Source organism: Curcuma longa, chromosome 1 (assembly GCF_044706935.1).
Source record: "Curcuma longa cultivar G26 ecotype Majalengka, Jawa Barat chromosome 1, ITB_CL_G26_1.1, whole genome shotgun sequence".
Classification (NCBI taxonomy): Eukaryota; Viridiplantae; Streptophyta; class Magnoliopsida; order Zingiberales; family Zingiberaceae; genus Curcuma; species Curcuma longa.
Window position 1 is genome coordinate 10,297,011 of NC_133861.1, and position 23,709 is coordinate 10,320,719.

Below are 23,709 nucleotides of genomic sequence, written 5' to 3' on the forward strand. Positions count from 1 at the left end.
TTTTAAGAAAAAACATAGGGTTAAATAAAAAAATGCAAAAAAAAAAGAATTAAAAAAGCACACAGTAATCACACGAGAAAGTAGCCCTACCTAACTTATCCAACCCCCTACTTTACTCATTAACTGCTCACTCAGTCATTCATGTCACTAAAACAAATAAAATAAGTAGTCAAACAACCCAAATGAATTAAGTCAAAGTCCATTTCATCTTCCTTTGCTCTGGTATAAATCCACTCCCACCTCTCTCTCCTCCCTTGTTCCACTTCCTCCTCTTCTTTTTTTCCCTCCCCTTTCTTCACTTTTGTTCTCCAATCTATTTCTCTCATTTCTCAAAAATAATTTCCCCCTTTTTGAATTTAGTCGATGTGCCCATGGGAGTGAATCATGGGTAGGTCTCCATGTTGTGAAAAAGCTCACACCAACAAGGGAGCTTGGAGCAAGGAAGAAGACCAAAAGCTCATCTCCTACATCAAAGCCCATGGTGAAGGTTGTTGGAGATCACTCCCCAAAGCTGCAGGTTGATTATTTGATTAATTCCATTTCGTTCTATATACTTAATTACATATGATATTTGTATCTATATATATGTATATATTTTTTGAAAAAAAAAAGTGTGGTATGTATTTGATAGGTTTGCTTCGTTGTGGGAAGAGTTGTAGGCTCAGGTGGATAAACTACCTTCGTCCCAATCTCAAGCGTGGTAATTTCACAGAGGAGGAAGATGAGCTCATTATCAGGCTGCATGGTCTGCTTGGAAATAAGTATATATTTTTATGATAAAAAATCGAAGACAAAATTAAATATAGCAAGAGTAGTTTAGTTAGTTCATGCATGAGTGATGAATATTGTTTTGTATCAATTGGTTTAGGTGGTCTTTGATCGCCGGAAGATTACCAGGAAGAACAGACAACGAGATTAAGAATTACTGGAACACACACATCAAACGGAAGCTCCTTAGCCAAGGTGTCGATCCTTATAACCATGGCCCTATCAATCATGCTATTGCCTTGGAAACCCATCGAGAAGTTGCAATCCAAAGTCAGAGCAAAGGAATCGCCGAGCCCAATAACTTTGGTGAAGACAATAGCGATGGAGGATGTAGCGAAAGAGGAAATGATCACCTTGAGCTCGACCTCAATCTCTCTATAAGCCTGCCTCACTACTCCCCAAAGTGTTCCGATTCACAAGCTAATTTAGAAGCAAACAAACGCTCCATTTGCTTGTGTTGCCATCTTAGTTTCAGGCAAAGTGGCCACAACTGTAGCTGCCTAAATTCCGACTGTAGTAATCCACATGTATTGAGACTTTGGGACTCATAATGTAATTGACCACCAGATGACTTGAAACCTTTAATTACGCTGAATTAATTAGTGCTTAATCATCTTGTGATTGAGTCTTAAATGTGTCTTTAATTAGATGACAAATTGAGAACAGTAGCTCAAATCGGTGGAAAAGCTTTTTCATTCGATATTGAGATGTGTGAGGCCATAATGGATAAAAATTAAAGATTTATCATTTTTTAAATGTGTATTTTAATTAGATGACAAATGAGAGTAGGAGGTCAAATTCAAACACGCCATAATGTATTATACAAAATTTATAATAAATAGTAATTTTACAAAATTTCTAAAAAATTATATAACCTTTTTGTTTATTGTTTTTTTAAAAATATATTTGATAATAACTTTTTTAAAAAAATTACCCTCTGTTTAATTTTGTATTTTAGCATATTTTCAAATTTATAACTAAGTGTAATCTCTATTAATTTTTAAAAACGTTATATTTTATATATATATATATATATATATAATATAATAAAAATTTAAAAATGTTATATTTATTGCATGCGATGGATTCTTATGTATTTAAAGATATTTAAAGCAAAACATTTTGACTGAATTTTCTTTTATCGTTTTAGAAGAACACAAACTTAATTGCATTAGTTAATATCTCTACGGACGAGAGAAAAAAAAAGTGATAGGACAATATTGCAATGATTCCAGATGGAAGGTCCACTTGAAGAAAAGAATAACAAGACTTTGGCAAAGGAAAAGGTTGCAATTGGCCTGTGGTAGTTGGTGGTTGGTAAGCCAATGACATCGCATCTCATTCAACAGCCACTCGACAAAATCAAGCAAATCTCATTGGATTCAGGATTATCTGTGGGTTTTGACCACTTGCTTTCTCACAAGACTTCCACTTGGAATGGCCTTTTCTAAAGGTTTTAATTATCCCGTGGGACAATGGATTGCCCACAAAAAGTGTGGGGGGTTTTGGATTCTAGAAAGCCAACTCCACCCACCAAGTTGGTGTTTTGGCTTCATTCATTATGTTGCAAGCTATCTCCATCCAGGCATCACACTAATAACGAATCTTTCCTTTTTTTTTCCCATTGTATTTTATTGCAATGGTTGATCTAATAAGAAAACTAAGAACATGACCATGGAAAAAGGTGTAACTTAATTATTACAGAAATCATACATATTCGATTGATCATATTAACCTATTTTTTCCCCATAAAAGATGTCATTTTCTCTCGCTGTTGCCAGCAGAGATCAAGATGCATAAATAATAAACTATTGAATAGTGATCGAAGAGGGTTGTCAGCAAATGAACAGAAAACTGGAAGTGGCAGTGTCCACATCTTTAAATTACATTGGATTACTATGTTGACAAGGTAAGTGAAAGTCTACGGCAATAATCCTACAGAAAGTTTGTGAAAAAATAAAGCATATGCTAAAATAAAGTTTGTGTTTTAACACGCTCAAGACAGCACCTTATAAAGCTGAACAAGCCTAACAAGTGGGGAACTTATAACCTGATGCCTGAGAGCCTGATTCTCTAAAGATGCTGTTGTTACATTATTCCAGGATTCTGCCAAAAGACAATAATCACCATAAGTAAGCTAGAAAGAGTTATGATAAAGCTATTAATACTCGCTCAAAATGAAGAACGAAGACCAACAGCAGTTTGCCCGCATGGGATACATTGGCAGATAATCACTAAAGTTGGTGGCTATCTGTTCTCTTTATTTGGGATCTGTTTTCAGAAGCGCAGACAGTGGAGCACAATGTGTAGAATCATAGTTGCAGTTCTCACAACATATTTGCAACAATCTAATGACTTTCATACACCTGAAACAAAAATTTCAAGTCAAAATCATTCAGCTTAGGCTAACCATAGTTATAATATAATCTAAATTAATCCAACATGCCTAACCACATATTCAAACACAAAAGTTTAACTCGATCACAAACATTCAAGTAAATATCGGAAATCTAAAAAGAAGTTGAAAGTACAATTGCATCTCAAATAAAATCAAAGACCCAACTCCTTGTAACTTCTCCACATCAAAGCTTGGTCAATGAAAAATCCATAGATAATAAGTAAAAAACAATTATCCAATTGCATCACATCAGCAATTTTAACATTCAAGCAAAAGTCGCTAGATTATGATTACAAATATTCTCTAAATAGAAAATAGACAATAGCTGAGCATGGCCAAGCAATCAAGATGTATAAGCAACATGTTAGTAAGAACCATGACGCCCTACTATAAAAGTATATGCCACTGATTATGTGACTCATAAAAACAAGAAAGCTAGAGATTTGAATTGGAATAGGACATATAGATACAGCAATTTAGAGAAATATTATGGTATCTAATCCAAATGCTGTTAGCTGAATTCTTATTTCTTTCTTAAGATATGATAGACAAAATGAAAGTGCAATGCCTAACCTAATGATTAACTTATTCCTCACCATCACAATTGGGACTTTCTGTTGATAAAATACCTGATGCATGGGATGGGAATTATAAAATGAATCACTACGTTTCCAGTCTCCAAAAGCTTTAAAAGTAAGCTTCTTCGAGGCATGGGTACACTCAACATTTACTATCAGATTACAATTTGCATCCGAACTCGTTAGCACAAACAAGTGATCTAGCAGAAGTATGCACACTTACAAAGCTAGTAGTTTCTGTGATCAAAAAGAAAAGCAGAATACATTCATTTTTACCCATCATACATAAAGCATGACTAATTTATAGTTCTTTGGCCGATAAACTTGGCAACTACTAATTTTGTCAATGAAAACTAGGACAAACATTATTTAGGAAAACCAAACGAGCTTTTTCGGGGAAAAAAACGCAAGTTGTCCGTCGTATGCACGTCGAGAATACCAAAGATTTAATCGACTTAATTCATATGGGATTGATGAAGGGGGTGAAAGAGAAGAAGGAAATCGATCTGTTACCTCTTGGAGTCGAAGTTGTTCTTGGAGAGGCAGGATTGGATGTCGCAAGCCTCCTTCTTGCAAGGTTCTTCGATCTTCTTCTGTCGCCACCACCACCACCCCATCCCCCTTCTCCGTCCCTCTCTCTTCTCGCTCTCGATGCGCTCCTCATGAAGCGGTGGGAATTCAAGTGGCCCAAATAGTAGACATTCAGCCCATTTTCGATGGCAAATCCTCCACAGTAGATTAATCAAATCCTCACCGTTCGAATTTATCTGATGAACAAATTTAAAAAAAAAAGGATTAATTGAGCCCAAGACATATCTAGATTAAAAATAAAAAAAATAAATTTGAATTTAAAAGATGGCTTTATTTGTTTTATTCTTTATAAAAATTCACTTTAGTTGGATGAGCACACATGAATGTTCGATTAGAGTAATAAATAAAATGGATTTATCATTTACCGGCAAGTGCTCGAATTTACTGCTCATTTGATACCCCGGGTCCAGCCCTGCCCGGCCAGCTTGATTCCTCGACGATCTTGGCACCGGAGAGAAGCACAGGGAAACGAAACCAAGAAGATTTTAGGCCGATTACAAGAATAAATTGGTAATAGATTCAAGCAACATATGAGACGCAATCCTGTCAGCAGACATACAGAAATGACTCACTATCGATAGCACAAATTAAATTTTTATAAAACATTTGATGTTGGGAAGCCATAGACTACAAAAGAAGAATGACCAGAGAAAATGCAATTCACCTCGTTCATATACACCATCGAGCAAACAACTTGAACAAAACCAAACTGAGAATAAAATCCACTTTATTTCACTCAGGCTGGCCAATAACACTAGGCACGATGAAATGAATGGATTGTCACTTAAACTGATCAGCGAGTTCCACGAGTGTTGGGTGCATTGGGTGATGAAGATGGTTTGGCCTTTGCAAAGTCGACCAAATCTTTGAAGAGAGCATCCTCTGGCTTGGTTTGTCTGGCTCGCCGGTGCCACGTCCTGGCTTCTGAAGCTTTGTTGGTTATGATGTTGATCCAAACTTGAAGTATCGTGACTAAAAGATGGGCTCTGATATTGCATTATGGGTGCATTGTAAGGTGATATGGGGTCTCCACCAGATGAGCCATGCTTCTGAAGCTCAAAAATCTGCTCTCTTTGGCTGTAATCCAGAAGCTGGGGTGGCAGTGAACCAAGAGTCTGGGATTCCCAAGGAGCCTTCGGTAGTTCAACAGTGGATCTCTCGGCTTGAATAGGATCATCATATCTAGGCAAGCTAGAAGACTCCAGAAATGGAGCTGGCTCTGAAGATTTGGATGGAGGTGGGGAAAGAGTATGCTGCGGTGTGTTAACAGGAGCATCAAATGATTGTTCTGACCTGTAGGCATCACCACTCAGATAGTCTACCGTGCTTAACTCTGTGCCAACTGGCCTTGAAGGAGGAGGTGGGGGGAGAAGAGGGGTGGGTGGTTTGGCACTAGAAACTTTTCTACCATTCCCAGTAGCACTGTCCCTTGAAGTCCTGGAGCAATGTAAAAGATGAGATAATCTGATTAAGTATGCATATTGCATCCATTTAAAGAAAATTTTGATAAATTGCAGCTTAACATTGGTAGAGTTGGAACCAAAATGCTCAGTTTTCACTAAAACTTGAAATTCTGAGACAACCTAATTTAGCTTGGAATGAAGATAAATTCTCAGAATTGTCAATATAATAAGCTGCATAAATGTCAGATCAGTTTCAGTACCAAGAAGCTAATAATTAGCTACAAATATGCATGGAGTAAATGTTTAAACTTCAACTCATAGATCCAACCAAGTATATGAAAATAAATGTACCTAGCGAAAAAGGATAGCAATATCATTGCCAAGCAAACGTCCAATTGTCCACCAAGTTGATGAATCACATCATTCTAAGTACAACATATATCAACAACAAGCTAAACTATTTCATTTCTTTAATATAATTGCACAAATTAACTTTAAAATAATTTTAACTGTTGGATGCGGTATTGAGTTTTTCGAGTTAAGGAATGATGTGTTTTATTTACATCTAGAAAAAACTTGCTTTCTTGTTTTGCATTTTCGCTCGGATGCAGGTGATGGTTAATCTGTCCTCAAACAGGAGAAATATCTAGTTTTTGTTAAACCAAGAAACATTGGCCAAAAACATCACAGCTGTTATACCCATAAGACCCAGAGAACAAAAGCATACAATAGTTTGCATTCTTTTAACCCATAGCAACCAAGAGTATGGCAATGGAATTTGGTTATGACTTGGCCGTCCTTCATTCCAACCAAGATTGAAAGACAGCAGTACATGTGTCATAGGATTCACACATCATTACACGACCTTTAAGCTTATAGTCTGTGAAACATTAAATAGAATTCCTAATTGAACCAGAGCAAACCAAATGCAGTAATGAGATAGGGTAACTCCTTCCAAATGAATAGTCACTTTGGATTACTAGGCACCTTGACCGGCTAGCAAAAACCCAGCATGAGAATCCTTGGTTTCAGGAGGCAATTTAACTTGAACATGACTACAAGTAACTCAATGGACTACAGATACTCCAAGAGATGAAAATGCAAATCAGTAGCTAAAAAAAACATTTTTATCATAATTTGTAACTTGTCAAGGTGGCAGTCATAAGGAATAAAGAGAACGCACGTGTAAATGGAAAATAGAAACAAAATGTACCACAAATGATGCTAACATATTAATTCTTGCAATATAGGTATGGTTTAAAATATCTTCAAATTTTAGCAACAAAATGAAAATTTTACTTGCTACATAAACAGGTGGTCCACGTGAGCTTCGAATTACCTTGACAATTGGAATATTGTAACTTTCATTTAGCTGGGAATAGTTCAAAGGACACATAGTGGAGATGAAACAAGAATGAGAGTTGAAAACTCAAAGGTAATGTTGGTTTTGATAAGAGTTCACATGAGACAATAACATAATATTTAATTTGCTGAAACCACACCAAAGTATCACCTAGACAATAGTTTTTACAATACAATATAGATAATTCTGAGTTCATGTAAAACTAGATGCAGAAAGATAGGCATGAGAGGAATAGAGAACCATCATAAATGATACCTGAGGGACAGCTGAGAGAAATCATCCTCCAGTTCATCATCCTCATGATTTACATTAATAATAGGCAAAGATGCAGCAACTGGAGGTACACCACTGCCAGTAATTCCCTTGATGATATTACCATGTCGTTCAAGTACACTCTCAAGTTCATCGTTAAGTGCTAGACCTTGACAAAGGAGTTCTTCATCCCTGCTCCATTTAAAATATTGCAATAACATCATCGGTTCATAGAAGTCCACATTAATACATATTGTTTTTCACTTTTCTAGACATACCCAGTACTATTCACAAGAACCATGACTCGCTTTTTATATGACTTGCATTGCTCAACAAGGTCAACAACAACTTCTTGCTTTATGTCCTGGCATGCAAAAGTATTTAATTTGTAAGGATGTATTATTTGTGATGCCTGACTTCATTCTAAAAAATGTCCCATGCAACTAGAGTACGATATCCTGTGGCAATAAAAAACATATTCATAATAGGAAAAATAGGAAAGTGCACGACATGACACAACTTGAACAAATATGAGATAGTTTGATGGAGAGTGTAAAGATGTTTGTGTTATCCTAACTTTGATTTCTAAAAGATAAATTAAACATGCACCTCTTGGTTCTTAGGATCCAATGCATTGAGCATCTCAGATAAAACATCTGCTATTCCTCGAGCATTCTGAATGTCTAGCAAACTGCATCAAGAAAATAGGTTGCCTCTAAATTGTAAACTTCACCAAAATTGAAGATTATAGATATGACGAAGGTTGAAGTAGTGGTCCTCATAACAAGTAGTGGTCCACGTAACCTCTTATCATGAGGCTAAATGATAAACAAATTATGTTTTATGCTAAAAATATAGAGAACATGATCAATACAGTAAGAGTAAATCTTAGCTGGTTGTTCTTTTCATGATTACGTTTTACTTGTTTATGTGGCTTTTGTTACAATCTTATTCAACAGGTCATGTACTGATAAACAAATTATGTTTTATCCTCCCAACTGTTTTAGGATAAATTATGCAGAAAAAGTAATGAAAAATATATTGACCACATGTCAGTTTCACTTTTTAACTCAAGCCAGCCACCTTCATTACACCTCCACAAGTCACCATCAAACTCAGGATAACTTGTAATTCCTTATTGGGTAAACAAAAATGGACAAAAACATATTTTCCACAGAATAATTTCACTGCACAAAACAACCAATATATGTGGCTGCCATCATCTTGTTCCATCCCCTGCACCCTTTCCTCCTCCATGCCTCTATTTATGGGTTTTTTAATGGTTGTGAATGCGTATTGAATTGGACTCAATAGAAAGAAAAATATTTTCTTCTAGTTTCTTTATGCCCCTGTTATTTTCATTATTATCTTTTATCGTTGAATAACATGTCTTGCTCCTATTTTTCATGATTTTATCTCAATAATCAAGCACTTGTTTCTCTTGGTTTCAAGTTTCAACCAAATTAATATAATTGGCATGCTGCTTATCTTGATTCTTTGTAAACTTACCATCTCTAGAGCTTCATCCTAGCAGTTCAATTTCTATAACAGTTAGGACTATCCTCATTCCAGAATATTTTCATTACTTCTTTTAGCTATAAGAATTTGATAGAATTTGATATCATATGTATGCATTTTCTGGAAAGATGCTACCATTTCGCTGAAAAGATGCTTCTTAGTAGTTAGGTATGATGCATGAATAAAATACTCGTTGACTAAAGAGAAGTTTTACACTATCATATCTAAACAAAATAAGCTTAACCTCTTCAGATAGAGCATCTAAGGGTATCATGTAAACTAAATACAAATTAATTCAGCAAATTTCTCCATCTGAGTACATATTTAATTCAACTAATTTTCCAAGAGTTCCACTAGTAAGGGCACTTTTGTCTTGGTCTTCTTTATCATTTTCAATTCATATCCTCCCAGAGTTCTCTTATAAAAAAGCAAAAAGAAATGTGTTTGATTTACTACCTAGAAACAACTGCCCAACGTAACCTAGTTCCAACAAAACGACATTCCTCAATTATCATTGATCGTAATACATTTATGAGACCTAGTCCACAAGGCGATCCAGTAGAGCTTTGAGTAACTCATTTGTCAGAGTGATGGATTTACAGATCAGACATTTGGACCAGAGCTATCTTGGATTATTTAATTATTAAAGACAGATTATGTATATATGACAAAAAGAACAATTACAAATCTGGAAATGAAATAAAAACAATCCTTGCCAAACAAATTCAACTAGGTTATCTTAATTTTGCCATGTGAAATAACCAGACTGGTTGGAGACATTTACTAGGATTTCCAGTTGCGTCAGTTGTACAGTCTGCATCTGACAACTGTTTGCAAGAACAGTTGTGAGTTTGACTTTAGGGCTACAATAGAAAGTAAATAGTGGGGTTCAGTAGTAGAAATCATGATTTTTACACTTACACAATGCATAAATGTCCACGCTAGCCCCTAACAGTCTTAGAAGTAAATGATAAAAGAGAGAAGAATTAAGCTAATCTAGTAAAACATAACATTAATTACATCCATGTCGAAGAGTTAAGACAGCTTGAACAGAAAACTCTAGATAATTGAAAATGGTAAGCCAAAAACCTGAGAGCAGAAATTTCAGACTGAAGTGAAGCTTCTAAAGCAGCATTTTCATATATTGATGTAGCTGGTTGATGGGCTATAGGGTGTGTCTGAGGAGGGGTGAACAATGGCACAGCATTTTCTGTACGGGGTGGAAATTCAACTCCAGCAGCCTAGATAAACAAAACGAAGGATTATTTGAAAAACTTGCTATGCTAGAAAATCACAACTGATCTCAATAAATGAATCACAGTACGGTCACACAAGTAAATATGCTAGAAACTGAATTACTGAAACAACATAAACTAACCATACATGACAAAAATTGTTAGCAGACAAGACTTGATGACAAAAAGAAAAGAATGATTATGTGTCTCATTACAAGCCAAAAAGATACAAGAGAAACAAACACACTTTATGCAAATACAAATAAACGGCAGCTCGGTGCACGAAGCTCCCGTCAATATGAGGTCCTGAGGAAGGATCTTTTGTACGCAATCTTATCCTGCATTACAAAAGGTTGTTTCCACGACTCGAACTAGTGATCACCGAGCACACGACAACAATTTTACCATTGTGCCAAGGCTAAAAACAAGTGATTATATGTGGTTTTAGTACATAGATAACATCAAAATAAATTCTAAGAATATAAAATTAAGAGCTAAATAGTAATAAGGAATCATTGAACTTTCACATGAAAATGAATTTCAAAATTTCAGCAAACCAAATAGATATTAAACGGCAAAGATGGAAATATTCCACATCCAGGGAATGATTTGTCACACTAGCTAGTACAATAAAGCAAAAAACCAGGTGCTTGTGGGGGGGGGGGGGGGGGGGGGGGGGGGGAAACATACCCTAAGTTCTTGGTATGCAGCATGATATTGAGGATATCTTCCTCCTGCTCCTCCAAAAGCATCCTGCCAGGTATCTATCAAGACTAATATCTTCTCTCTTACATTTAAAGCTGGCTGCAAACAGAATTTCAAACTAGAATTAGCATCATGGAGCAAAAGTGTAATGTCAAGAACTAATAAAAAATCTAGTATGATGAGTGATACTTACTTTTTTCTTTACCATTTTAACCATTTCATGCAAAATATCCCACTCAACAATTTGTTGGTGAACAGTCTCTCCACAATTTTTACTTAGAGTTTCCAGCACCTAGTTGGCATTTTAAAATATCACAACAAACTTGAGTAGCAACAGCTATTACACAGATATGTGTACTTTCCCATGAAAAAAAATAGCTAATCCAAAATTTAGTTTCAGAGAACATACTCAATCCCAAGTTCATTTACTTATCAGTAAGTAATTAATGTGACAAATAATTTTCTTTACATGGATCTACATAATCCATGGATGAATTAGAGGCTTGCAATGTCATAGTATCATTAGACTTGCTGGAGCAATCTAACTCAAATACAAAGATGATAATAGTTCTTCCATAATTTTGAATTGCATATATTGCACAAATATATGTGGTCTGACCCTTGACCCTTCCCCGGGACCCTGCAATAATGGGAACTTCGTACACCGGGCTACCCTTTATATATTGCACAAATATGACTGACAAATTAAAGTTGGCAGCTCCTGATTTTATTCTATAGACATAAAGCTCTAGAAATAGGTAACATGGGGAAATTTTATATATATTTAGAGGGCAGAATAACAGCAATGAACTGCATAAACTCGAGCATCAACAGTTGAAGATGAACCTTTTCAAGATGTGACAAATTTTAGCTGAAATAGAACAATATGTACTCACAGAAAGTGTAAGAAGTTGAACATTTGGGCTTTTGCTTCCAAGATGTTTCTTAAGTACCTTCAATGCATCCTTTGTTTGTCTACTCCTCAAAACAGAGATTTATGGAAGAGTTTTCAGCAATGATTTTTTTCAGTCATTTGAACCAAACAACACAGAGAACTACAGAAATGAAGCACATGGAAATAAAAGTGACAAAGTTTTTCCAGGAGCAAAAGTAATGTAATGAAGTTAGAATAGAGTAGAGTAAAGAAATTGTTCTAAATGTATATATAATATATCCAGTCTCATGTCAAGCAAGCTTGAAAATCTGCTTCATGGTTGTCTCTATCGTCATTTACGAGGAGTCACACATATTTGTTAAGACTCAAGGTGCTCTTATGTGAGGATAAATGTTTGGAAGAAAAGATTAATTGAATCATTTAAAGTTACTTATAGAAGTATATTGGTAAAACTAGAAATTTCTTAAGTATATAAACTTGGACACCTACGATTTATTTCAACTTAATTTCACTTTAACATAGCAATTATAAAACCACTGTAGAAGAGAGTACACAAAGTAATTATTCAATGAATGCTTAAGCTGCCATAAACATCCTACTTTCAAAGAAAAATGCTCGGGTATCTGTAAAATATCTATTTGTTTCATTCAAAAAGTAAATCTCGACAGATTTCTCATATATCTAACGTTTGCATCTGACAGAAGTGTATACCTTTCTCAGAAGCAAACAAATTGAACCAGGTTGGACCTATTACGCACACAACAAAGGAGGCAATAGCAAACCGAAACCCTACCCAGGATCCATATTGAGAATGTCGCACAACTCCAAATTGATCGCCCAATCCGGGCCGATCAACATGTCGCTCGTCGCTCGCTCCGCACAGGCCGCAGCCATAGTCATCACAACCGTACCTGCAACAGTCCACCACCCATACCCCAGATCAAATCAGTAATACCACTCCATACAAAAACAAAAAAAAAGAAAGATAGTACAAATCCTTCCAAGAACCCTAAAAAAACAATTTTTGAATCTACACCAATAAACCAGATCAAATAACATCCAATAACGCAGTAATCCGGATCCTAATTTTCCTAATACACCGGGTGCCAAAGCATAGAGATGGGGGAGGCAAAGGTCTCACCTTTGCGCCGGAGAGGGAGACAGGGGGAAGCTTTTCCTTGCTATCTGAGGAATTCTTATTTGGGAGAAATTAAGAAGAGAAAGAGAGGTGGATTCATCTCATCATGGACGCCGACATTAATAGAATATTACAAGGGAAGGGAACAAGAACAAGAAGTCGCGAGATTGAATGGAAGGGGGAAAAAAATTGTACCCATGGAATTTCTCCTCTTTCCGCGTGTTCTCTCAACTAACCCGTCTCGATATAATTTTGTAAATCTGCAGATATATCCTTTTAAATTTGGAAATTTCAGTGTGTCTCCTTCAGAGTTTATACAGGACCAGAGGTTCGAAAAGTATTTAAATGTTCTTTGACATTTATACTCTTCTTTAATATTGCCCAAATTCCAATATTTTCATATTCTGTAAATACTTATAATTGTAGTGAGTTTACTTCAATGTTTTGAAAATGAAATCGAAAATATTACCAATCAGTCGGGCAAATAATAACATAGAAACAATTTATATTTTTATATATGTAAAATCTTGTGTAAGAATTTAATAGATTTTATTAAATTATAACAAAAAATTATTAATGAAATTATCGATTTCAAAAGATAGCGTGACATTTATATTTTTAAATGTATGAATATTAGTTTGAGGTAAAATAAATGATAACTTATGTTTATAAATATTTTAGTTGTGATAAATTATAAAAATTATCACATAGATATGTATGTATAATGTTTTATAGGTGTTTAATAAGCATGCTAAATAATTAATTAATGAAATTATCAACTAAAAAAGATAGTGTCGCGTACAAATATAATTTATATCCCTATACATAAAAAAAAGATTTGAAATATAATATATGATAAAGTATATTGATTTTGCTTACACCATATAGGCAGACTAAAAGAGCAATTTTTTTAATTTTTAAATTCTCAGAAGCTCGGCACATAAACTTCCATTTAAGAATCTGTTAATGATCAGAAATTTAGAATCAACAACCTGCTTTTGAATATCTTGATGCATCAAAAATATTATTATTATGCAAATCAAGAACATGCTCTGGTCTCTTTTTTTTTTTTTGAAAATAATTAAACACCATCATGTAAAGAAAATTTAAATTATTTTAATAGCTTTAAGTGTTCAAAAATGTAAATACGTTATTTAGAAAACAAATATAAAATTTGTGTCTATGGATGAATTTTTCCTTTATTGAATTTTTCTAAAATTTTTATAAGATCAGCTTGCCTCTATCCTTTCTAAGAAACCCTAAAGTTGTGTCATCCAGGTCTTCGTTTTATTTTAAGGCTCATAAGGATCATTAGTACCGACATTGAGAATACAAATTTTACTATAACATCAGTAGCTAACTAGATGCACACACAAAAAAAAAGGGATGCGTAATTAATAAGCATAATTAAAATGAAGTATTTCCATACTATTCAGACTCCAATTGGTGATCATTTTTAGCTACATGATAGAAAAAATACTAGCGTATTGAATTTAAAAAAAAAAAAAGGAATACAAAGACGATTGCTGATAGATTATAATAGAGACAATGATGAGTGAGAGCCAAGCATCACCTGACTCGCTTGTGAATCAGCATGAGATTCATTTGCCAACGAAGAGGCGACCAAACTGACTGGAGCATCAAAGAACTATGAAATATAACTTATCGATAATACCTCGTCCTTCTTACAATAAAACCTTTTTGGTGATTCATTCCTGTTGAACAAATTCTGCAGATGTCAGTCTACAAAAACTCAATATTCCTGGTGCATGAGTCCAGCAGCAGTCAATCTTGAAAGAAGCACTGCTCAGGCCATACAGTTTCATCCTATGCCGAGCTTGCATGTTATAAATGGTACTGTTTCATCAACGACACATGCATAAATACTAGATATAACCTTTCAAATACCATATTAAGACAAATGTATGTAAAGGAGGTTGGGGCAATATAATATAGTAGCAGAAATGATAAAACTCCTTATTTTAGGCGTCAGCTTGTGAATTACCTTTTTGAGAAGAGAGCTATAGGACACTTGTGCACCAGAAGCAAACAATGATCCACCGCTTCTCACTAGTCAACTCTTGCAAACACAGAACGACAAATCAAAAATAACGGAATGAAATATGGTCAACATCAATAATGCTTCCACCGTCCAATCTTAAAAAGCAGCAGTTACAATTTTCAAGACAAATGTTGTGCATATATCAAAGGGGATTAATCAGTGGCATGGAGTTAAATACATCACACCTTGAAGCACATTATAGTTGGTGCTGCAAAAAAATTGCCTTGACATGGATATCCTTGTTTTGGTGGCTAAAGGAGACACTATCCTTTGTCAAGTGCCTGCTAAACAAGATTTCAATGGCTGTCTAACACTAAAAAGGTCGCTCAGTGTCACAGGAATAATGTCTAGCCTAAGGAATTACTGAATAATGCTGTTTTTGTGTCCTCTAGCCAAATCAGGTAGAAAGACATACGTGATCTAGTGATGACTTGTAAGCATTCTCTATCCAAATAGGGTAGCAAGACCCAGATCGCCCTGTTGCAGCTCCTTCCGCTGCTCTGCAAGTGGATCTGGGCTCTTCATTATTCTTCTTTGACGTCTGAAAATTAAGATGAAGCTCATGTATAGGTTACATATTGAAGAAAGTAGGGAAGCAGTTGCTTGGCTTATTTTTGCTGAACAACTTTACACACCGGTCTTGAGCATGCTGAGCAGGAAAAGTAGGCATAAATTCTTTTGACTTTGGTAGCGGAACCTCCTGGAACCAGGGATGATTTAGAGCAGATTCTGCAGTTATTCGCTGCATTTAGCAGTAGACAAGTTAATATTGCACAACGAATAGTAATAACATTCAGCAATAGAATTGTCATGATGTCACATTATTTCAGGATATACCTCATCAGGGTTGTATGTCAAAAGTCTGTTTAATAAATCAAAACCAGCTTCAGAGAGGGTTGGACCTCCAATAAAGGATGTGGGAGGAAACTTTTCACGCAGTTTATTATACCTGAAAAAAGAAATAATTTGGTAAATTAACTAAAATAATAAAGAACATTTCACCTAATTGAGGGCCACCAAAGCAAGCCATCAAACTTAGGCATAATCTACCGTAGCTCTAGACCTTGGGAAGAATAAGTCAAAATGACCTAAACAAGGGCACAGATTTCAAGATTCATGCAATAGTGAAACAAATACAGGATTACTCAATACTTACGGTTGCTTGACAAAGTTTACTTTAACACCAGGTAATTTAGCAAATCCAGGCCATATGCTTTCAGAAGGGGTACCAAGTGTCCTGAATATCTGTAATAAAGACTATATTAAAGGAGATAAACATAAAGCTATAACTGTAGAAGATTGTTTTGAAGATAAACCTTGTCAAGTTGATCGCGCTCAGATTTCCCACAGAATAGTGGCTCCTTTGATAGAAGTTCTGCCATTATGCACCCTAAAGACCACATGTCAATTGCAGTAGAATATTCCTTAGCTCCCAGTAGAAGCTCAGGCGCCCTATCACAACAAACGGTTAAGGGCATCAGGATCCAGAAATACACTAATTAAAAGCAATGGTGTTGTCTGATAACACAGACAGAGAACAATATCACACACAAGAAAAAGAACTAGATGATCAAGGGATAAAAAACAGAGGCAGAGTATAAAGATCAAGTGCAACATACCTGTACCATAATGTAACAACCAAGGGAGTGTAAGGTTTCAATGGACTTCCATACTGGCGAGACAAACCAAAGTCACATATCTTTAACTCTCCACGATTGTTCAAAAGAATATTTGATGTCTTCAAATCCCTGAAGGATAACTCATATGTTAAATGACAAATAGAGAGAAATATTCTTCATCATTTGTCCCAACTATTTTGGGCTTAGCTACGTGGATTTTATCTCCATCCTCACATTGAACTTTATGCAAAGAGTATATCACTAGTAATTGAGAGGAATATATCTACAACATTATAAAGGTAGAAATTTAAGAATACCTATGTAGTACCCAGTTGTCATGAAGATACTTGACACCTGAAAACAGCTGCAACATCAAGCATTTTACCTCACTCTGACTAAATGGTTGTTTCATAGTTTCCATCAATGCTTTCAAATCATGTTCCATATACTCCATAACCATAAAAATCTTGTCAACACTGTTACCTACTACAACTTCCTTAACGTCCACAATTGAAGGATGATGAAAAGACAACAAAATGTTTATCTCCCTAAGCGAGGTAAGAGGAAAACCCTCCTTTTCCTTTGCCATTTTAACTTTTTTCAATGCCACAATCTCCCCTGTCTTTTTATCCTTTGCTCTATAGACAACCCCATAGGTACCTTCATCTATTTTATTCAGTTTCTCAAACTCATCGACACTTCTACAACCTTGCAGCATGTTTATAGATCTTTTTGATGGTTGTGCTGGTTCTGGTGTCTTGGACCTACCATCTTCTTCTTCGGAGTTGGTATCAGAAAGCTGATCACTTGTACTAGACTCAACACCATCAATGTTCATATAAATGTTCCTATCCAACTCAGCATCCATCTCATCGTATTCATGCTCTCTTGAATAAGATTTAGAAAAATCCACTCTAGAATTTTCTGAAATGATAACCTCACCTGGCTCAGGACTATCCACTTTCATATGCAAATGCTGCCCTGATGAACCAGATAATGGGGTATTCTTTTTCATTTTGGGCACCATGACCGTGTTCAAATTTTCATCCTCATCATTGACAGCACTATTCCCGTCTGCCCATCTGGAGAATGAAATACTCCAAGCAGGGGCAGGTTCATCTTCAAAATCATCCAATGACTTTGCCTCCTGATTATTACTTGCTGAGAGTGCTTGAGGTGAATCAACAGAGATATCCACATCTGAAGGTGAAGCATGACTACCAGATGGTTGAACTGAATCAATACAATGTTGTGGAATGAAGCCCAGGGGCCGTGGAGGCGGTGGAGGCAGTGGAGGCGGTGTATCGTTCTCAAACTTGGAGCTCTTACTGCTCGAATTGGCAACAGTTAATCGCTTACTGTCATTCCTATCCCAAATGATAGGAGAGAATTTTCTCTTCCTGCTATCCATGGAAGAGTTCCCATTCTCATGAATATTAGTTGCATTCTCCCTTATCTTTGAAATAGGTGCTTCGACATCATCTGATCCGCTGCCACTGGACAACTCCCCAGTCTCGCGATCCACGTCTTTACCAGAGAGGTGGTTAATTTTCTGACTATTCTTGCTTCCTCCACTAAAGTTGCTCGAAAGAGGAGGGCGATAGGAATCATTAATCACTTCCCTACTCTTGAGGTCTCTTTGCGCAACTCCAATCTTATCGCGCAAATCACGGTACGGGTGATCGCGGTCCTTTTCGAGACCACCGTCACGTAGTCGATCGCGATAATCCTTCCTCCCAGAGGGCTTCACATCCGCCTCGCGATCCCTGAACTCGTGATCACGGTACCTACTATGTCGACCAGCTGCCATACGCAAGGAACCAAGAAAACCCTAAAAACCCGGGTGTTCACCACGAAACCCTAGATCCAGAAAAGCAGCAAAAGCAAAGAGAAAACCTTCCTAAAGGCAGAAACAGAGACCCCTAACAGATCTCACAAACTCAAGATGTAACTAGATTCCGCTGAATTCTCGGCAAGCGAGCAAACAACCAGAAAATTCAATGAATCTAAAGACCCACCCGCGCCGACTGAGAAGGAACCGGGCAGCAGAAGTAGTAGATAGGAGGGAGCGCCGGTGAAACAGACCTGAGCGGGTCAAGCGAGGATTCCCAGGGCCGACGCCGAGGGCGACGATGCCAAGCGAAAGAGCAGAAAGCTTGCGCCGATGCGCTTCGCAGGAGTCCCAAGGGAAGGTTGAGGCGGTGCTTTGTTTTTTATATTGCCGAAGAGGAACAGCGGTTTGCTTAGCGAATCGGATCTGGTTTCCAACTTGGCCATGAATATATTACGGCTGTACCTTCAAAAATCCGATAAGGGTTGACGAGTTAGTTAATTGGCTTGAGAAAGGGAAGAGAGAGGGTAAAAACAAAATAAAATAAAGTAATTTTGTTCTAATTTCAAATAAAATTTTGTCTTTATGTCTTTAAGAAAATATTTTTTTTGTGCTAGTTTGTCACTAAAATTTATTAAAAAATATTTTTTGTGTGTATTTAATGTACGTGGTTTGGTTTGACCAGGCCCTATAATCAAATTGACTAGTTCATCTGAACACTAACCAATTTGACCATTTTAATTGGATTGGTTGGACTACCTAAACCATCATGCCCGATCGGACTAGCCTGATCGAATCTATCCACACTCTCTTAGTGCTCACGCTTACACACTGAGGACGTGCAGTCAGAATTTCTTAGTGTGACTGGTCTAAAAGAAAAATAGCAGGAAACATGCTCAGAGAGGAGATTTGGGGACATCATAAGATTGAGAACTTGAACCAAGTAATCTGGCCTTCCTTGGTGCATCTGAAGAAATCTAACTACGTGCCAAAGATCAGTCACGCTCGCATGAATTCATGCATGATCTCTTTAATTTGATACATTGAATTATCTGGAATTGTCCCGGTCCAGATTCCACGTCTAGTCTCGATGACGTCAGAACACTGAACGAGTTCAACTCCAATTCCGCATCTTATAATTAAAGACAGATCGCTTCCCTTAGAACTCTACTCGCGATTTGACAACAAATCTTGTTCGATTGTTTTGACTTTTTGGTAGGTCCACTCGTACGAAGTTTCGTCGAAGTCTGGGAATACTCGTTTCATTGGACGCATGGAAAACGGGTCCAAGATGCATTCAATTCTATTTTGCACGCCAATAATGTGCGGTTTTATCACCAACATACGTCATTGTTGTTCAGTCCCTCCCACGTGTCTAGCGTCGAGCCGTTCTGCCTATTATTTTAGTTTATTCGACTCAAAATGGGGCCAAGGGTTTTTTTTTTTTTGTATATTGAACAGTATGTTTTAGCTTAAGAAAAACAAAAAACATGGAATGGAATCTTTGGAGAGAATCACCTCAAATAATCGTGCAAATTTAATAGCGATCATAAATAATTGATATAACATAATTAAGTTGATTATGACGGGACAGAATTATTGAAGTCGATAAGGATCGAATATCGATGAAAATGAGGTAATATCCTCCTTCGTCGTAGTCAATTGTAATTTCCTGATTTATTTCCTCACAAATGATCGTGAGTCCGACCGTGTGGGACCTCTGAAATAGCGAATTTCACCTTTTATTGAAATAAATAATTAATATAAAAATAATAATGATCGGAGGTCAATTGATTACACAAGTAGAAAATTTATGGACGAATTTACTATTTAATTTGATAAGAATTTATTTATATTTATTTAATAGTATAAAATATATTAAAATGAATAAATTTAAATGAACATTCATTGATTTATCTATATTTTAACTGTTAATTTATTTTATTATTAAGGGAATTGCTATGCTGAGCGCCGATTTCCTGAGCGCCCGTGAGCGCTTCCATCCTGGTCGTTCATCCGATCGCGCGCTCAATCTCAGTCGTCCAAAAAATCACGATTGCACAGTGTTTATCCTCGAACCTCCGTCGCTTCCCGTCGCCCGTTCATCGCCGTCCGACCACCGTCGGCCGCCGGACCGGGCCCGTTGGAACCGCAACTCGTCGGCGGTCCAGTGGTGGCCGGATTCCGGCCGCGATTTGGCCAGAATCCGGGCGACAGTGGCGCCAGCCACTGCTGCCGTGTTTCGGCCGGAATTCCGGTCGGATTCCGGCCCAATCCGGCCGAAATTCGATGCCGGGATGTGCGCCATCGAGTTGCGGTTCCAACGGATCCGGTCCGGCGGCCGGCGGTGGTCGGACGGCGATGAACGAGCAACGGTGGCCGGCGGTGGTCGGACGGCGATGAACGGGCGGCGGAAGCGCGCGAACGTCGGAGGAGTCGCGCACGGGGCGCGTAAGAACCCGTCGCTCAGGATAGCAAAACTCTATATACTATTTATTAAATTATTATTTTAATTAAATTATAAGATAATAGTGTTTCTATTTTAGCTTGGAGAAAAAAAGGGTCAAATTAACTCAAATATTTTTTTAATAAACAATCCGACTTGATAAATCAACAAACTAAGAATTAATCAAACTCGACTTGGCCTTGCACTTCTAGAAATTACGGACTCTGTCACACAAATATTAAGTCTTTATTTCGCTGCACTTAAAATTATTATTCTAATATGATACAAGCTTTAAGATTTCTGTTAGAAAAGTCTTTTAAAAATTATGTTTATCTGATACAGACCTCTCCAGACTTGTAGGGGTAACTTTATAACTCTACCTGCTCGTCAAAGGGCGACAACGTAGCATATCAATCCATGGTGGCTTTCTTACCTGCTGATAAATATCTATCGAAGATACTATTTATTTTTTCAGCAGAGCACTATGGACGAACTAAAACATGGGAACGGATAAACTCAACGAGTTGAATGAGAAAAAGGACATCAGAAGGCACACAATTAGAATACTCTTTGTGACCTTGTCTTTAGCTGCTACCTAACGATAACAAGATAATCAATTCATTTGGCCCTTCGGCTGCTGCTACCTAACATTCTGCAGGCTGCGGCAACTCCAAATTTTGTTCAGCTCATGCGGCAAAGAACGGAACCTTTCAGTCAGTCTCATCCACCTAATTCCTTAACTAACTTGGCATCCCTTGTTTAATCTAGATAGATGGAATGAATCGTTCCCGAAGCTTGTCCCCGACCAATATAATATAAACGTTTGAACAATAATCGTCTACCTTTTAAGCTCGTGCCTTCATAATTGACTCGCGATGCATCGAACGCGGACGAAGCCGCCGTGCCCGTGGACTTTTCTCGAGGATATCCGAAGATCCCAAACCAGACTCGGCCTCCTCGAGATATAAATACCTGCGGACCGTGCGCCTCCAGTTCAAACCATGGCGATCCATGACTACCGCCGTGGCCCAACCATCGGCCGAGGAGCCTCCGCCACCGTCTCTCTCGCCACCTCCGTGCCCTCCGGCGAGGTGTTCGCCGTCAAGTCCTCTGATCTTGCCGCCTCCGGTCCCCTGCAGCGCGAGCAGAGCGTTCTGTCCGCGCTCGACTCGCCCTTTGTCATCTCCTACTTGGGTTTCGACGTCGCGCCGCCCTCGCCGGGGCTCCTCCCCTGCTTCAACCTTTTCGTGGAGTACGCCCCTGGCGGCTCGCTCGCCGAGGCCATCAAGAAGCAGGGCGGCCGGCTCGCCGAGGTCTCCATCCGAGCCTACGCCCGCGACGTCCTCGGCGGACTCGCCTACCTCCACGCAGCCGGCGTCGCCCACTGCGACGTCAAGAGCCAGAACGTGCTGCTCTGCGCCGGCGGGCGGGCCAAGCTCGCCGACTTCGGATGCGCGCGGCGGAGCGACGAGACGGATCGTCGCTTCTCGGGCGGCACGCCGATGTTCATGGCGCCAGAGGTGGCGCGCGGGGAGGAGCAGGGCGCGCCGGCCGACGTCTGGGCACTCGGGTGCACCGTCATTGAGATGGCCACGGGGCGGCCGCCGTGGCCGCAGGCAGAGAACCCCGTAAGCGCTCTCCACCGAATCGCGTTCTCCGGCGACGTGCCAGAGTTCCCCAGCGGGGTGTCGGGAGATTGCAAGGACTTCCTGAGCCAGTGTCTGAAAAGGGATCCGCGCGAGCGGCGGACGGCGGCGCAGCTCCTCCGGCACCCGTTCGTCGCTTCCTGCTCTGAGATGGACCATCCGCCCTCGAATTCCGATGCAAATCTCGACGGGGTTTCTCCTACCAGCGCTCTTGATCAAGCGTTCTGGGAGTTGCTTTCCGACGACGACGAGCTGGGTGAGCAGTCGCCGGAGGAGGATCCACTTGTGAGAATGAAGAGCTTAATCGGCGGTGACGGTCATAATTGGTCATGGGATGAGAACTGGGTAACGGTGAGGAGCCATGGCCGGGAATTTACCTTTCCGACCACTGATCTGATCACGGAAAACGTCGAGACGACAACAACTCCGGCGACGATCGAGAGCGAAGAGTACTCGCTCGATGTCAATCACATTATTGCCGAATCTGTACATTCTAATTTTGACTGCATTGATTCAATTTCCGATGTTAAATGCAAAATAAATGTTCCATTAGTGACATGGAAAGAATCAAAATTGAGATTTTAAATTGGTGTTACGCCCCAATTAATTCAATCGCAACAACCATAGTGCGGATTAGATCTAAACATCGTAGCGGAATCTTTTTAAATCCCAATTTGGCACGAGCTGCCCGAAGTCTCGATCTGTTATAGAATTTAACATGTGCAGATACGCCACCGCAATCTACAGCCACAATCACGTTGGAAAAAAAAAGTTAGATGGGAGAATTGGAGGTTGGCGTTCCTAATTTTGACCAATTGGAGACTCACCAAATTATTTGGGTACAGAGCCAATAATTGAGGAATCCAAGTCATAACTGGCACTTCATTAATTTAAAACGTGCGTAGGTAAAAATAAATAAAAGGTCAACTCAACTTGACAAAATACGCATTTTATAAATGAAAGTTGTGGAAAACTACTATAATTTTTAATACTTTGTAAATTATTTTATACAATAGTTGCAATTAGATTTTTTATTAAAATATTTTTAATATGAAATATTATCAATATTTAGAATACCTATAAGTTCATAATATTTTTTTTATATATACTTGGAAATTTGATAAAAAAATAAAGCATGGATTGATTTGTAACTGTCAAGTAATTCTTCGTTAAAATATATTTTTTAAATAAAAATCTCGTAATCTCTATGATGTTTAAAAGTCTGTAATAATCAGAATTAATAAATTTAAAGACCTACGTT

At 38.0% G+C, this 23,709-nt stretch overlaps 4 protein-coding genes and 1 pseudogene across 7 annotated transcripts; 2 read left to right on the forward strand and 3 right to left on the reverse strand.

The window, feature by feature from the left end:
* The first annotated feature begins 275 nt into the window (after positions 1-275).
* Positions 276-1,367, forward strand: LOC141817199 (myb-related protein 308-like). Its single transcript, XM_074704900.1, has 3 exons — positions 276-517; positions 632-761; positions 869-1,367. Exons 1-3 carry the CDS (start codon positions 385-387, stop codon positions 1,317-1,319), a joined length of 714 nt encoding a protein of 237 aa, XP_074561001.1. The 5' UTR covers positions 276-384; the 3' UTR covers positions 1,320-1,367.
* Positions 1,368-2,619: 1,252 nt separating this feature from the next.
* LOC141813500 (uncharacterized) lies at positions 2,620-4,395 on the reverse strand. Of its 2 annotated transcripts, none has more exons than XR_012600397.1 (3): positions 4,258-4,395; positions 2,965-3,134; positions 2,620-2,874 (listed from the first exon to the last, which is right to left on the reverse strand). XR_012600397.1 is itself a non-coding variant. In XM_074701476.1 (3 exons), the coding sequence occupies exons 1-2, from the start codon at positions 4,359-4,361 to the stop codon at positions 3,029-3,031; spliced, it is 210 nt and encodes a 69-aa protein (XP_074557577.1). In that variant the 5' UTR covers positions 4,362-4,395; the 3' UTR covers positions 2,620-2,874; positions 2,988-3,028. The 2 variants fall into 2 exon arrangements, 1 of the variants encoding a protein (XP_074557577.1); XM_074701476.1 differs by having other exon boundaries at positions 2,988-3,134.
* Positions 4,396-4,913: 518 nt separating this feature from the next.
* LOC141814257 (TOM1-like protein 3) lies at positions 4,914-14,506 on the reverse strand. Its single transcript, XM_074702197.1, is given in 11 exon segments — positions 4,914-5,230; positions 5,232-5,772; positions 7,357-7,545; positions 7,632-7,717; positions 7,963-8,044; positions 9,961-10,112; positions 10,797-10,910; positions 11,005-11,103; positions 11,708-11,786; positions 12,500-12,617; positions 14,418-14,506. Coding segments are annotated over 10 exon segments (1,551 nt in total). The 5' UTR covers positions 12,607-12,617; positions 14,418-14,506; the 3' UTR covers positions 4,914-5,128.
* LOC141814233 (cyclin-dependent kinase G-2-like) lies at positions 14,474-18,694 on the reverse strand. 3 transcript variants are annotated; one of them, XM_074702179.1, is made up of 9 exons: positions 16,843-18,694; positions 16,526-16,654; positions 16,223-16,358; positions 16,063-16,151; positions 15,744-15,855; positions 15,542-15,648; positions 15,322-15,447; positions 14,850-15,187; positions 14,474-14,701 (listed from the first exon to the last, which is right to left on the reverse strand). In XM_074702179.1, the coding sequence occupies exons 1-7, from the start codon at positions 18,333-18,335 to the stop codon at positions 15,351-15,353; spliced, it is 2,163 nt and encodes a 720-aa protein (XP_074558280.1). In that variant the 5' UTR covers positions 18,336-18,694; the 3' UTR covers positions 14,474-14,701; positions 14,850-15,187; positions 15,322-15,350. The 3 variants fall into 3 exon arrangements, with proteins under 3 accessions (XP_074558280.1, XP_074558287.1, XP_074558274.1); XM_074702186.1 differs by having other exon boundaries at positions 14,850-15,190; XM_074702173.1 differs by having other exon boundaries at positions 14,850-15,447.
* Positions 18,695-21,803: 3,109 nt separating this feature from the next.
* LOC141841260 (mitogen-activated protein kinase kinase kinase 18-like) lies at positions 21,804-23,114 on the forward strand (annotated as a pseudogene).
* The last annotated feature ends 595 nt before the right edge of the window (positions 23,115-23,709 follow it).

Bases quoted from the DNA above. Each gene is read 5' to 3' on its own strand.
- LOC141817199 (XM_074704900.1), top strand. From the start codon at position 385: ATGGGTAGGTCTCCATGTTGTGAAAAAGCTCACACCAACAAGGGAGCT. The intron at 518-631 runs GTTGATTATTTG...TGTATTTGATAG, and splicing joins ATCACTCCCCAAAGCTGCAG to GTTTGCTTCGTTGTGGGAAG. The intron at 762-868 runs GTATATATTTTT...CAATTGGTTTAG, and splicing joins CATGGTCTGCTTGGAAATAA to GTGGTCTTTGATCGCCGGAA.
- LOC141813500 (XM_074701476.1), bottom strand. From the start codon at position 4,361: ATGGGGTGGTGGTGGTGGCGACAGAAGAAGATCGAAGAACCTTGCAAG. The intron at 3,135-4,257 runs GTAACAGATCGA...TTTTTGTTTCAG, and splicing joins AACAACTTCGACTCCAAGAG to GTGTATGAAAGTCATTAGAT.
- LOC141814233 (XM_074702179.1), bottom strand. From the start codon at position 18,335: ATGGCAGCTGGTCGACATAGTAGGTACCGTGATCACGAGTTCAGGGAT. The intron at 16,655-16,842 runs GTATTCTTAAAT...GTTATCCTTCAG, and splicing joins GACAACTGGGTACTACATAG to GGATTTGAAGACATCAAATA. The intron at 15,649-15,743 runs GTATATCCTGAA...TGCTAAATGCAG, and splicing joins TGACATACAACCCTGATGAG to CGAATAACTGCAGAATCTGC.